We start from the raw sequence: 14,924 nt of genomic DNA on the forward strand, positions 1-14,924 counted from the left end.
AAGAGGAAAGAAAAAAGGGAGCTAGAAAAAGAGGGTGAGTGAGAGTGAGGGGGAACACAAAGAGAGAGAGAGAGAGAGAGAGAGAGAGAGAGAGAGAGAGAGAGAGAGAGAGAGAGAGAGAGAGAGAGAGAGAGAGAGAGAGAGAGAGAGAGAGAGAGAGAGGGAGGGGTGTTTGTGTTGTAATATACACGTTGTGAGCACAAGTCAAACGAGAGGGAACTTGTTTGGAAGGATGGTGTCATTCCTTTTCCAGAGAGTGGGGGACAGGGGGAGGGTCTAACAGCTGGAGGAACTGAGAGGGGGAAAGCAGAAGTTGCCATTAGAGACCACTGTGCCACAGTTTGGATCCACAGAATCCAGAGCAGGAAGGGAGTAAGCGAGGCAAGAAGACATACTGCTCACACAAAGGGTAAGGACATTGTGATGTTATCGGAAATCCATTGATGGGGGGCTTATGTATAACAATGGGCTTGTAACATCTTGGATTTATATTCCCTAATAAGGTAAACTATTTATAATGGGGAAGGTACCATGGCACTTTGGACTATATGAACGGTTGTACTAAAGTGTTACCATGCATAGCCAGGTATATCGTCTGACGTGTGTTTATCAAGTTATGCATTAACAATAGGGCTACGGAAAGATCTACGAGTTAATAGTTACTTTGGTCAAACAGGGATATGCTCTGCTTGATGAATATGCGGAAGCATGAACCGGAAGTCGAGCTGAAAGTTGATTTAGCACAGCAGCACTTCACAGTTTTGTGATAACGAAAGCTGCTGAAAAACGCAGTGACAGTAAAATTGTGAAAGTCTACTACCGCTGTCACGAATTAATCAAACCAGTGTTCTCTCTTAGGATATGGCTAGGCCCGTCATTAGCTTGGCAGTGGAGCATCACAGACGGTAGCAGCACCGTTAATATTAGCGGTACCGTCAACGTTATCTTTAGTGGTGGACGGGGTGAAGCTACCAGGCTAGGACGCTTAGGAGACACACGGGATCACAGGTAACATAGATGGCTCTTTAATGTAACGATTGGTGCATTTTCATGGCGTTTGTAAATACCGTGTTATTTAACAAGATGGCTAGCCGTGTGATTTAAGACGGTCCGAGATGTACCGCGGAGCCGCCTCACCTCCCCGCATCTCATAGACCAGGGGGCACGGTCGGTGAAGGACCAGGTGGCTTGGTCGGTCGTTTAGGGACCAGGAGGCTCGGTCGGTCGGTCAGGGACAAGGAGGCTCGGTCGGTCACGGATGGGCCGGCGCGTCCTCAGATGAACGCAAGCCTCTCTGTCTTTATCATCGGAGACTGGTGTTATGTTGCTGTATCTTTTGATTGCATTCATTCGTTCGTTGCACACCATTCTCGCTTTACAATTGGTTCATAACCGAGTTCATCTATGTGTCTGTGGTTTGTGTGAGTATTCCTCTTATATGAAATATTGGAATTTAATGCTTTTTTGTTGTTGATTATCATAGAAGGTGCTGTATCATATGTCTGTATGCTGTCTTGCTGATCATATGACTTGCCTCGATGCCAATGATACTTTCACTGTGGATCTCCTCGGGGTTTCCCATTCATCTACAAAAGCTTCAGTATACTGTTCTTTCACTCAATTAACATAAAGTAGGCTAGTGTGTATATAAAGGCTTAATCGTGATCATAGACGTAGCTATAATTGTATCGTCAGACTCTATTTACAAATAAATATATTAAGAGTATTTGTACTACTCCACTATAGCAGATTATCCAAATCATGGTTAAAGCACTACTAGTCATACACATATATTATCAAAGCACAAGATTGACGTAAAGTATGTAAAACATAGGAGTCTATAGATATGGACATGCCAGTCCTACAAGGATATCATAGCCTGCTCCTAAAATTACACATTTCCTAATAGAGTTAGGCCAAAGCATGGGGCTTGGGTATGGGTGCTGTCTCTTAGATTAGGTTTCTCATTGCTTACGGTTCAGTACATTACGGTAGATGGCAAGGATATGATTTGCCTTGCCTCCTCTTACTACTAAGTAACAGATAAGCCTGTCCTTATTGAAATGTATTGGTCATGGTCACACACATTGTTACAATGCAGACCTTTCACTCCCCTTATACCCTGACGTTGTTCCTCATCTCTTGTATTGTTCTGAAGTTGTTCTCGTTTCCAATGAAAGCCTCCTTTGATCCACTCCGTTTTAGGTCAGCATAAGAATTTGAGATGACTTGTGAGTCTTTGCACTCATGGTACAGTGTTTATCATGCTGTCACAGACGAGTGCAGCCCCAGTGGAAGGTCAGCAGTGCCCTCTGTCCAGTAAAAGGGTGATGACCCGTAACGTTAGACTCAATTAGACTGTTTGTTCCTGCGTGAGTAAACCCGGGGTCTAGACAGACCCCTCTTCCCGCACAGAGGGCGTGGCAACAGCATCGTAACAATAGAGTTTATCACCATTATGCCACACACATTAATAACAAAGCAAGGTGAAAGTTACTGGAAGTTCTTCCAGAAATGCTGTTTGTTCATTAGCTAACGATTACAACTGGGCTGGAAATGTACTTTTTACATGAAGCGGTGTAGTTTTAAATTGTTATTGACAATTCAAGGTAATTGTCCAGCTTTTCATTTCAGCTGGAATCATTGGTGACTAGGTGGTTTACGACATGCAACTTAAAATTCCAACCAGATTTTTGACCTGTTGAACCTATCACTGAAGTGCCAAACTAAACAGAAAACTGTTGAACAAGTATCAAGAAGGGGTCTTGCAAGTTTACTGCTCCAGCAACAAAAGAATCATTACCAAAAGCAGAACACTATCCATCATCCCCTGTAACGGCTGTTTGATGTGATCATGGTCTCAACAGAAATGGTTCACAGACGGTGCCGGTCAGGCTACGTAACAGCAGTTTATTCATGGAGAAATGTTAAAAAGAAGTCAAGCCATGCACTCGAATTACTAGCAGGATTCTTTGATGCCTTTACATGATACGTAGCTTGCGCAACTGTTTTTGCAAGTCTTGGTTTTTTGTTTCAGGGCCAGAAAGATTGCATTTTTGGGGTGTAAGACTGTCAACGGCAAGAGACACAACATTGCAAGATAATGACTGTCTGTACCACAACAAGAACAAGAGCAGTACTTTGCTTCTAGGTCCTTTTCATTGTCTGTCTGCCCTTCTCTATATTTGGGCATAATCAACATTGCTTTAAGCTGAAGTCACTCGCCCTTAAGCGTGCTGCTGTCGATAAAGTAGCCCTCGGTACTACAGGCCTCGCTGCCATATGGAATTCATAAGTTGCATTAAAGTCAATGAAGTACCATTTCCTCTACATGATCTGTTGGAGACTCTATCGCAGATTAGAGGGCCGTGATGCCATCCGCTGCCTCGGCTCCACAGTGGGACTAATGAAAGACAGGCCGCGATGATGTCATCGGTGTGAAATAACCACGGGGACATGTTGAAGGAAACGGTGAAGGAGACTGGAGTCCATGCTGATGGATCAGTGGTGTAGGCTTTTGTTAGAGGGAGAGAGAGAGAGGGAGGGAGAGAGAGAGCCAAGTGATGTCATGGGTCTACAGTGCAAAGCATGCTCTCCAGCCGAGGGTCTCTCTGGGATCAGGTTTCATTTAGTGTTGCTGGGGGGGCTGTCATCGATGTGCCTGGAGGTGAGGTCATCCAATTATATGTGAGTCTGGAGCCGATGGAATCCGACCAACTCACCAATGTGAAGTAATTGGAAAGGCAGTTGTTTATAATGCAATGTATACAGGATCGTGGAGTAGCCGTTCAACTTCTTCAGATCAATCGTTGCAGTGCGGAATGTCTCGGAAGGATAAGAAAATAAAGTGGTATGCCTGTTGTGTATTGATCAGTTATGATGTGAACCTTGAGGATGCAGTCAGCTATGCCAAGAGATTAACAGAATAATTGTGTAGCATTCGCTGCATACCGAAACGATGCACCATATTTTTTATGTGCAGCTTCTTCTTTAATTGCATGTGACTTAATGTTGTCTAAGGGACGGCCACTGAATCACATGGCTGTAGGCCGACAGTTCACAGATCACAATCACACTAAACTGGGTCTGGGGGCGGAAAAACACAATCTTTGGCAACAATTCAAGTTTTTTGATTGGTATAAGAGCAAAATAATTTTCCTATAATTTTTTTATTTAATAACACTTAACAAATGTCTCTTAAATTTGACAGAATTAAATAAAACATTTAACATTTAATTTGTCTGAATAAGGGCACCAAATAGCGGCATAATCCTAGCTATTAGTCAAGTTATGCTAAATGATAAAGAAAAGGGTTATTTGGTGGTCATGTTGGTACTCCTTCAATACATATCCACTGGAATAGTTATCAGTCTTGGTAGGCCTAGTTTAAAGTGTTCCATGTGCAGCACTCTACTGATAAACAACAGAGTCCTTATGAAACGGCCAACCGCTTTATCTTGACCATAGATAGCATCTGGAGCAGTGTTATCAAATGACGACTCCAGAAAGACTTGACATAGCAAGCCATAGAAACAGTTAAACAGAGGCCTGCTATTTGTTAGCGTCTATGAGGCCGTTCAATGTATGTGCCTTGGTTGTGTTCTGCTATTTGTCCTCAGAAAAGAGCTCTTGAGGAGTGGCATTTGTGTGTGTAAACGTTTGCTCTGTTTGGGTGTTCTGAAATAACTGTTGCAACATGTTTTGTGTGATCATTCTAAATATATATCCTTTTATGGTCAAACTTTAAAGCTAACGTGAAACTGAAATCTATAGGGCCTAAAAATTTTTTTTGTTTGGTTCCGGTTTCCGACCGACCCTGTCACCTTTTTTTTTTTTTAATGTAATTACGTTTTGGTACAGCACCTCTATAATTACGTTTTGGTACAGCACCTCTTCATTCTGTACAAGGATGAGCGAATTTTCTCGTTTTTAAATGAAAACAACCTACCTATCATTCGCTGCCGCTGGAAAAAATAAAATAAAAAAATAAAATAAATTCCCTACCTACCCATGACCTCAACTGACAACCAACAGGAATCAAACTTTTTTTTTTTTTAGGCCTAGTCGTGGGATTTATATTTATGTAATTGAGAAAATTATTAACAATCTACTTTTTTGGCCGAGGGGGGGAGGGGGCTGTAGTTTTATAAATATATATAAATGAATTCATCTATATTTATTTAATGAATTGCAATAGACAGGATATTACCAAGAAAAGGGAAATAACTCCCTCCATCCCTGGTGTAGGCTTAACAGACAAGTTGATTGATGTCTGGGACCAGTAGAGTTCCCCAGATTCATCAGACATCACTCAAGGACCTGGAACACAAGACTAGAGCTGACAGAACTAAACAACCCAAACAACAAGACTGGAGCTTCTTTACTTAGTGAAGCACAATGTAGTGAAGATAAAAGTATTGTTGATAAGGTTAATGTTTCAGATTATGATGCATGCTTTTATTCTTCTTGTCGGCTTGTGAGAATTAATTTAAGTATCCATAGAGTAATCAGCATTGCCAATATAAAAGTATGAGGTGCCCATATGCTCTGTATTTCCATGCAAGGCCTTCCAACCAGCAAAAAAAGATATTTGTAGTTTATCTTGGATAATGGATTGTTTTAAAAAATATCCTGGTCAGCACCTAATCGTTCCACTTGGCGGATCAAACAAACGGCTATTCAGAAGGAGCAAGAGAAGAATGTCTTGTATGGAGTACTGCTGTCAGACACTAAAAGGTGTCTTTTGAGGACCACAAAGGACCTACTGTCCATCAAACTGAGACCAGTGTGCTCATCTTTTGAAAGGGGGGGGGGGCGATGTCTTTAGACAGGAGGGATCTCAGAAGGAGGCCTGAGGAAAGCTGAACCCCCTACATGTGTGAAGTAAATATTTAGCCAGCTTTAAACACCAGCCTCTCCTTGACGCTGTATGCTTGAATATGTTATGGTAGTTTACAAGTCCTCTCTACTTCAAAGGAGCCACAGCCTACAGGAGAACCAGGGGGATCAGTTAGCCTCATGTAGGGTCTCGTATTCTACACAGCAACGTGTTTTGATAGGGGAAAGTATCTCTGGCATCTGTTGGCGTCCCCTTGCTATATGGTATGTCTGCTCTATATACAAAGCCTTAGGGGGACTGCAGTACACTTGTGTAGAGTCAGCTCGCCGTATGTATGCCAAAGTTTTATTTTTAAATCTGTCGGCTGATTGATGGTACTTCAACTTAACCTAACAGGGACTTTATCTTTATGTTTTATTTTAACGTTCTACTTTTTAAAACATTTTTATTGTTTTAAAAACTGTTATTTTACCTCAGTTGAATATAGCCAAGACAAAAACATAACGTAACAGATCCAACCAGAATCTCTTTGCAATGATGCTAATGCAACAGGATTCAAACTGAGCTCATGACTCACCACTACCAGGAATGTACTTATCACACTTGGGCAGTGAACTATGACTGTCCAAAATAACTTCACCACATCATGATGATTAATATCCTGTGTGGGATGTGAGAATGTCAAACTTTTGTGGTGTTGCATCGTTTCTGTAAACTTCATACACTGCTCGTCTTTCCCTATCGGTTGGTCATTATGTTTAATATGTCTATCATTATGTCATTATGATTTTTCAGAGTTTTGGTCGGATAAAGACACAAGATGGAGGAATCCAGCAACAAGCCCTTAATGGTGACCTCCTCCATTAACTTCAAGGTCACCACTCCGTCGTTTTATAACCAGCCAAAGAAGTTTGCCTCCGTCGCACCGCCCCGCCCCAAAAGCCAATCCCCGCCCTCTGGGCCGTCCCCAACACCAGTGGGCACCGCTGTGATTGGGCGCGTTGGGGAGCTTCCTCCGCCCCCTCCTTCGCTCTGTGAAGGTATTGAGATGTTTGTGGTTTGCTTGGATGCAGCAAAGTTACGCTTTATATGTTTGGTTTTAGCGATGTATTAATTGTAATTTTAGTTTACTTTAATTTCAGCCAAATATTTATTCCCATATTGTAAATAAAAAACAGTCATCCAACTGTCCCAGCGTCCAACAAGTGTGCTTCCTTTCAGACTTCCCGCCCCCCCCTCCTCCTCCTCCCCCATTGGATGACGACTTGCCAGCCCCTCCCCCCGAATGCCATGCCCTACCCCCTGCCTTTGACGCTCCGCCTCCCGTGGCAGACGACCTGCCCCTCCCAGCTCCCCCTGAGGAGAGCTCCTGTCTGCCCACCTCTCCCCCTCCCCCCCCCTCCCCCTCCGCCTCCCCCTCCTCCTGCCCCCTCCAGTGGGTCCAGGTTCCCCAGCGCGGGGGGCAATGCACCGGTGAGTGGGGGGGGGGGCTTGTTGATGTAGTCTGTAAGATGGTCCAACTCCCATGGAAGCACATTAAACCCTCCTTGGTGGCATTTGATGGCAGTGCTGGCATGTGCCAGGATCGCCCCCCCCCCCCAAGCATTAGCAGGGAGTCGAGACCTTGCAGCATCTCCCAGCCCACATTAAAGAAACTGTGTGCTATGTTTAAGTAAGACTCCTTGAAGTCATTAGCTCCTTTTTAAAGATGCTATGAAGTATTTATAGTGTTGCAAAGCAGCAGAAAATGAAGTCTTGCACCACATGTTTCCTGACCACAGATGACATGTACCCAATACACCATGCTGTTAAACAAACACAGTTTAAGCTTTTTCTCTTAAAATTCTTTAATAAATAAATGTCATCTATGGTTATTGGGGATATAAAATACATGAGAGATCACATGTGGTGCGAAAAACACATTTTATAGTCACCTTTCAGGTATGAACAAAACCTTGTTTTGACATGTGTACGCGTGTCAAATGTTCCCAGAGGCCAATTGAGAAGCAGACGAGTTTTGACAAACAGCTGGACTCCCTGACCGACCTGCTGTCTGAGATGGAGACCAGGGGACCGTTCAACCCCAAGGTACACAGCAGAGAGACCAGAGGTTGTTGGTGGAATAAAGAGTGCGCAGAGATGGCTATTCAGCGACGCCAAATAGAGAAACAGAGCGTTGGCCTTTGTTCAGTCGGTGTAGGGGTTATAGTGGGCACAGCACACTACATCCTGTAGCGTTTACAGGCTGCCGTGCGTCTTTGGTTGCTTTTGTCCACGGTGTAAACAAAAGAGACCAAATCTGACGCACAATGCGTAATAAAGCGTGCAACGGTGAGGTCATTAGGAAAGAGTTTGGGCCAGATGCCATTCTGCTCCGTGGGCTCTGTGCTCAGGGTGAAAGCCCAGCGACGAGTGAAGGACACGCAGCTAGGCACTGGATCCAAACAGAAAGCAGAAGGGGCGGGAGGAGAGGAAGGACGGAGGTGATGATTCATCGAATGAGAGTCAGGGATGTTTCAAGAGAGCGAGTGATGCGTACACAGGACTTAGTGGAGCGCATGAGCGTGCGCCGGGGCCAGCGTGCGCTGCCAAAGCGCCAAGTGAGAGGGCCATAAATGGAGAGTGTTTTCATCCCAACTGGAGGGAAACCGGATCACGGCGGAATAATGTTGAGGCAAGATAAGTTGCAAGGCGCTGGCGTGCGGCTATCTGCCGCTAGCTTTGCTCGGAGCTACCGCACTTATATTAGCATAATAATATAAGGGTTGGCCTGCATGTCTTCATCTGGGCCTATAAAAAGCCATGTGTTAAATAATTCATTCTCTGTTGTGGTTGTTGTTGTTATTGTTGTTTCCACAGTTACCAAGCCAGTACCCTTCAGCACCAGCGCCAAAGCCATCAGGTCCTCCCCGGACCGCTCCCAAGCCAAACCTCTCCTTCCTCCCGCCCCCCGAGTGCGGGGACCGGCCTCCCCCCGCCCCCTGGGCCGAGGAGCTCAAAGCCAGAACCAACCGCCACGGCAATAACAGCGCAGTGTCCGGCGCCTCGCCTGCCCCCCAGCCATTGGCTAAACCGGCAGTGGCTCCCAAGGCCGCTTATGGCGGGAAAATGGCCACCTCTGCCACCGCTCTGGCCCAGAAACTCAACCAGAACTTGAACCAGAACCAGAATCTGAACCACGCCCCAGCCAAGTTTGGTGTAGCACCAAAGCCCTCTCCTATGATGGCCCCCTCTGCCCCCGGCTCTTTCCCCCCCGTTCCTCCTGCTGCTCCTCCTGCTCCTCCTCCTGCTGCTCCTCCTGCGGCTCCTACTGCTGCTCCTCCTGCTGCTCCTCCTGCTGCTCCTCCTGCTGCTCCTCCTGCTGCTCCTGCTGCTCCTCCTGCACCTCCTGCTCAGCCGGCCAACAAGGCCGCTCCTTTCACTTCCTACAGCTGCCTCAGGAGCGCTCCCTCCCCCACCAGTCAGGAGAACGTTAGGCCCAGTCCCCCGGCTGCTGCCCCGCCTCCGCAACCAAAGCCCATGGTGACTCCGCCCCCCTCCTCCTTCAACCAGCCAATGAAGGAAGCGCCCTCATCAACGGTACAGTCCCCAACAACTTCCAGCTTCCTGTTATACTGTATGAACTGCATAGCAAGGTTGAATTATTTAATAGGGCACTCAACAAGATTTCATACTTTTGTCACCCATAAATACCAAAAAATCATATGGATGCACTTATCCATTTGAGTATAAAACACTTTTAAATAATGCAGTGTGTGTGTGTGTGTGTGTGTGTGTGTGTGTGTGTGTGTGTGTGTGTGTGTGTGTGTGTGTGTGTGTGTGTGTGTGTGTGTGTGTGTGTGTGTGTGTGTGTGTGTGTGTGTGTAGCCCTCCCTCCCTGGGCCGATGGCGGTTCCGGGTGGGGGTGTGCCTCTCAACATGAGGGAGGTGGAGGAGCTGGAGAGGATGACAAACGACTTCATCAGAGACATGGACACACACGCTCCCGTCATCACATCGCCCCCTACAGGTAGACACGCTGCAAGGTCGGCCTTCTTGTCAAGACACAGCAGAGCCCGGAAGACACAAGATGGGGTTCTGATAAGGGAACTGTGTTTAGTGTGTCCTTAGGAATTCTATGGTTTATTCATGTTAGGTAAATTAACTTGCCATTATTTAGACGGGCTGAAGCACATTTCAATATTATCTTGTTGGCTTTAGGTTGCAACTATCTAATGTAATGTAATGTCATCATACATGTTGACATTTGAACAAACATAATAAATACCTAGGACAATTTATGCTATTTTTGTTAAGTTTAATTTGAAAACTAGTTGAGCTCTTTCATATGTTAGATGATATCACATTGTTATCAAACATTGTTGATACCACAAATAGTTTGAAATGAGATCAGACAGAAGGCTATGCATTGATAAGACATTAGATGAATATCTTAAAGTGAATATCTATAATCTGATGGCAGACCAGCTCAGTCCGGTCGAACAGGGGGTTTAATTTCTTTAGCTTCACCTATGTTTCTACCAATCATGTTACTGGAGCTCGGCCAGCAGTAGTCCACTGTAGAAAATAATCTGTAAAGGTTTCAAGTCAACACGGTGAAGACTTGCACTGTAGAAATACTCTTATTCAAATCCCCTTTGGAAAGCCTGATCCACTCGGGCAAAGTAGCATTCTACAGTATAATTTCTCGAGTTCAGGAAACCGGACACAAGGCTTAACTCCGGCCCACAATGTTCTCGGTACCTGGCCCAAGCTCTGAGCCGTCTAGCCCCAAATGTTCTGGGGTTGCATGTTAGACTGCAGGATCCGAGTGTTGGACTTTTTCTGTAACCTTTGTGATTTAATAAATCCTCGACCTCCTACCGTCTCTCCCCGTCTCCATCAGAGGTGTGTGGGAAGTGTGGTGAGTCTCTGTCCCGCAGCCAGCCGGCCGTGCGGGCAATGGACAAGCTGTTCCACGCCAACTGCTTCTGCTGCATGGGCTGCCAGCGCCCCCTGCAGGGCATGCAGTTCTACGACCGCGACAGCTCTCCGCAGTGCGAGGACTGTTACACGGTGAGGAAGAGCGTCATTCTCTAGTCCTCTGCTGAACACTCCCTGAAAAGACTTGAACCTTTGAAAAAGTGAATGTTTTTGATGGATTGAATACAGTCCTGCAGACGTTCAACCAAGCATGGTAAAGAAGCCGTTTGTTTTCCTGGAACAAACGTCCAGAAGGGTTACGTCAACACTATACTTTAAAAAAAATGGCAGCCAAACTTCTTTAGCTTATTTTAAGTTTCTATATCTTTTATTAAAATTCTGCACACGGCCCCTTTTTAAAATGTGATTTCCTCCTATGTTTTCCTCCTCTGATTGTTTTAACGGGGCCAAACCTGAACCTGCCCTGGCTGTATGAATGGCTGGTTGTGCTGTGGCTGATGAGTGTCCCTGATCCCCCAGAGCTCCCTGGCGGTGTGCTCCCGCTGCGGGGAGCGCATCACGGACCGAGTGCTGAAGGCGGTGGGCCAGTGTTTCCATGCCCACTGCTTCCGCTGCAGCACCTGCGCCTGCAGCCTGGAGGGGGCGCCCTTCATCACCGACGACAACAACAACCCCTACTGCGTCCAGGACTACCACAGGTGGCCCCTCCTTTCTGCAGGGTTCAGGGTGGATGTGGGGGGGTCGGCGCCGGGCTGAACGGCTGTGTGACGGTGTGTGTGTTGCAGGCGCTTCTCCCCGCTGTGTGTGAGCTGTAACGAGCCCATCATCCCCGCCCCGGGGAGCGAGGAGACAGTCAGGGTGGTCGCCCTCGAGAAGAACTTCCACCTCAAGTGTTACCGGTGTGAGGTAATGGAGGAACACAAGACAGTTCGATCTTTTTAGATGGTCAGATAAAACGAGATACATTTGTATTCCGAAAGTCATTAGGAACTTTTGCTTGTTAGCATATTCATATTATTTGCTATGTATGCCATACTTTTCTATAAATGTAGACGCCCCAAAAATTATTTGGTGTTGAAATAATGTTGTTCAAGTTGTAATATTTATTTTATTGAACCATTTTTATTTTATTTTATTTTAGCCTCTCCCCTATATAGTAATAAGTCATATTTCATTCCCCCTATGTTTTTTTACCCTGCTAATGAATTGTTTCAATTTTTGGAAATATGTTGCATTACAGAAGCAAGATGGGCTCAGGATTGGAAGCCATTTTACATTCTCTTTAAAAAATAATTCACCTTAAATTGTGGTTGCAGGACTGCGCCCGACCCCTGTCAATAGAAGCAGACGCCGACGGCTGCTATCCATTGGACGGCAAGATCTTGTGTATGAAGTGCCACACCCAACGAGCCAAGCAGGCCAAGCAGTGATTGGCGGAAACACCCGTCACTCAAGTCACTCTATGAACCAAATTGAAAGCACAGGATTAATTCAGCTACCAGTTTTGCCTTTTTGCAATAGAGCTCCATGTACGTGCGCACGTGGGTGAGAGAGTGTGAAAGAGTGTCCTGTGAAGAGGATTTCTGCATGCCTAAATAAGTGGTGTGTGTCAAAGACTCAATCAATGTGGAGGTAATGTACTGCATTGAGACAGATTTACTTCATCTTGTATCCTCCATCTCCTTTCTCCTGAGCTCTCTCCTAATAGCCTTTCGTGTGCCAGAGTATTATTTCATGGCTGTTCTATGTTTACAAATACTCTACTAGCATATTTGCAAAAAACTTCTTGATTAAACAACAAAAAGCATCCAACCAGGCTAAAAGTAGAGCACCTTTTGATGGTTGTTTCTTAATCTGCTAAATCACTTTCTTATTAATGCCGACTTTTCGACGTTTTATAACTGTTTAGTGTGCGACGCTAGGTCTTTGGCCGTCTTACCGGTCTGTAGGCTTGCAGGTTGTACAGTATGCAAGCATGTTGCTTTCTTGCCCAGAGAGAGCGAGCTCTCCCGTCAATCAGTATGCTCTCTCTCATAATAACATTACATTTGTAGTTCTTTCAGGGCTGTAGCCTGAGTGCAACAAAAAAAACATCACAGCCGTGAATTCAGATCTTTGTATTTTTGTCTTTGTTATTATATGGATCTGTGGGCTTATTTGCATGCACTGTCAAAACTACATGTCGCTCTCCATGCAACATGGAATTCAAAGAAAACCAACACTGTTTTTTTTAAGTTTGCCCTGTGTTCCTATGTTCTCTTGTATGCATGCTAGTGCGAATTGATGAGCAAAATCATGAAAGTGTTTTGCTGAGTGCTGATTTCATTCCATATCTCAAGAGTATCATGAGAGTTGTAAGAAACTGCTACTATGGCTGAAAACGGGACCTATAATTGCAAAGCTTTTTTCCAATTTTGCATTTAGCTGAAATTAACATAGAGAATGGTAGAGCCCCTTTTACGCTTGCTAACGCCAAAGCACACGATACAAGACTGCACCTTCAAGAAACATGCTGTAGTGGACCCATCTGGGGAATTGAAATCCCTAAATAGCATTTATGTTGAATGGACGTTTATTTGGTGAAATGTTATGGCTTTGTAATTCAACCAAACCGAGACTTGTGAGGGCAAGACACAAAAATAACTATCCATGAGCAGATTTATGAATAGGGCTGACCAGCTTATTAGCAGTGACCAAGTTCATTTAACATCTGTTTGAGATAACGAACACTCTCCTGTCTTTCTTTTATAATCTCTAACATTCACCGGTTTTATTGTGGTTTATCAGCACATGAGGACCTTGTAATTTAGTGCTATTACAGTGAAACCACTACTCTTTCCATTTATCCTATAATGTACGTTAGTGTGTTGATATTGATTATGTACTACTTATGTCACTCGATGTTGATCTACGTTATTCAGTCTGTCATGTACTTTACTGTTTTCCTCCCAAGTTGGAAACGTTGATTTTCAGATTTTTTGGAAATGTGCCTTCTACGCTTTCGTATTCCTTCTCTATTTCGCCTGCTTTCAATGCCATACCAATTAATTCTGCTAACAAAACGATAATATTCAACCAACTTTTGTTCAAATTAAGTATTTTATTTGGCGAATGCAACAAAATTCAGGGTGATTAAAAAACCAATAACATGAAACATTTTAATACCCAGTATTGCATGCTACTTATGTCCGTGGTGGGGATTTTAGTATTATATCACAGCCCTTTTGTATTTTGTATTATTGCACAATGTATTCCAACTATGTGATTCTGCCTTTATCATCACAATGTGATCAAACGTGCCCATGTCCTCACTGCAGCATTTATTAAGGGTTCTTGTCTCGTGATCTAAAATGTTTTCCTCCATAGTATTTTTTTATGCAAGTTCCCATTCCATTGGTGTGAATGTGTAAACGTATATGATCAAACATGCCAGCATTATTCAACCTGTACTCCAACCCTCCCCCCCCTCAATTTGGATGCATTAAAAAAGAAAATAGCTAAAGACCAAGCTGTCCTTTTTGTGTGTGTGTGTGTGTGTGTGTGTGTGTGTGTGTGTGTGTGTGTGTGTGTGTGTGTGTGTGTGTGTGTGTGTGTGTGTGTGTGTGTGTGTGTGTGTGTGTGTGTGTGTGTGTGTGTGTGTGTGTGTGTGTGTGTCCAAGGTCAGGAATAGGAATCTCAGACGATGTACACAGTACACTGTTTGTGGATCTTGTCTGTTAGCAGGATCCTTGTGCACATGTTTTTGACTAGGATGGATAGCCAGGGTGGGAATAGAGAGAATATACTTTGCGTTTCCCAAAAAAGTATAATGAGAAGAGCAGACGATGAGACTCAGGTTGTAATTCAACTGATGGTGACAATTTTATCTTTGCTTCAACTGATAATTTAATTTTGATGAAAGGCTAACTCAATACCTATTCAAGACTTGAGGAAGATTCCACTTTCTATACCTTTCTGTTTCCAGTTAATATCTTATTGCCCGGGCTGGAGTAAACTAGCTGTCGGTACTAAACATTCCCCCTGACACTGGAACTCAGTGGTCAACCTCACAGAGGGAGTCACAGTCAGCCTGCCCCTGGGAGAAGTAGAATGGGAGGGTGTTGATTGATTAAGGTGGTCATTATTGAAGTTGGGAGCTAGCTGAGATTTCTGTTTCCCTCCT

General features: G+C 44.5%; 1 protein-coding gene across 1 annotated transcript; it reads left to right on the forward strand.

Moving 5' to 3' along the window:
• Positions 1-702: 702 nt before the first annotated feature.
• zyx (zyxin) lies at positions 703-14,267 on the forward strand. Its single transcript, XM_030370321.1, is given in 11 exon segments — positions 703-1,008; positions 6,635-6,879; positions 7,061-7,223; positions 7,225-7,312; positions 7,832-7,927; positions 8,699-9,418; positions 9,707-9,848; positions 10,725-10,894; positions 11,282-11,460; positions 11,548-11,668; positions 12,079-14,267. Coding segments are annotated over 10 exon segments (2,013 nt in total). The 5' UTR covers positions 703-1,008; positions 6,635-6,659; the 3' UTR covers positions 12,193-14,267.
• The last annotated feature ends 657 nt before the right edge of the window (positions 14,268-14,924 follow it).

The sequence above is a fragment of the Gadus morhua genome, chromosome 11 (assembly GCF_902167405.1).
Source record: "Gadus morhua chromosome 11, gadMor3.0, whole genome shotgun sequence".
In the NCBI taxonomy this organism is placed as follows: Eukaryota; Metazoa; Chordata; class Actinopteri; order Gadiformes; family Gadidae; genus Gadus; species Gadus morhua.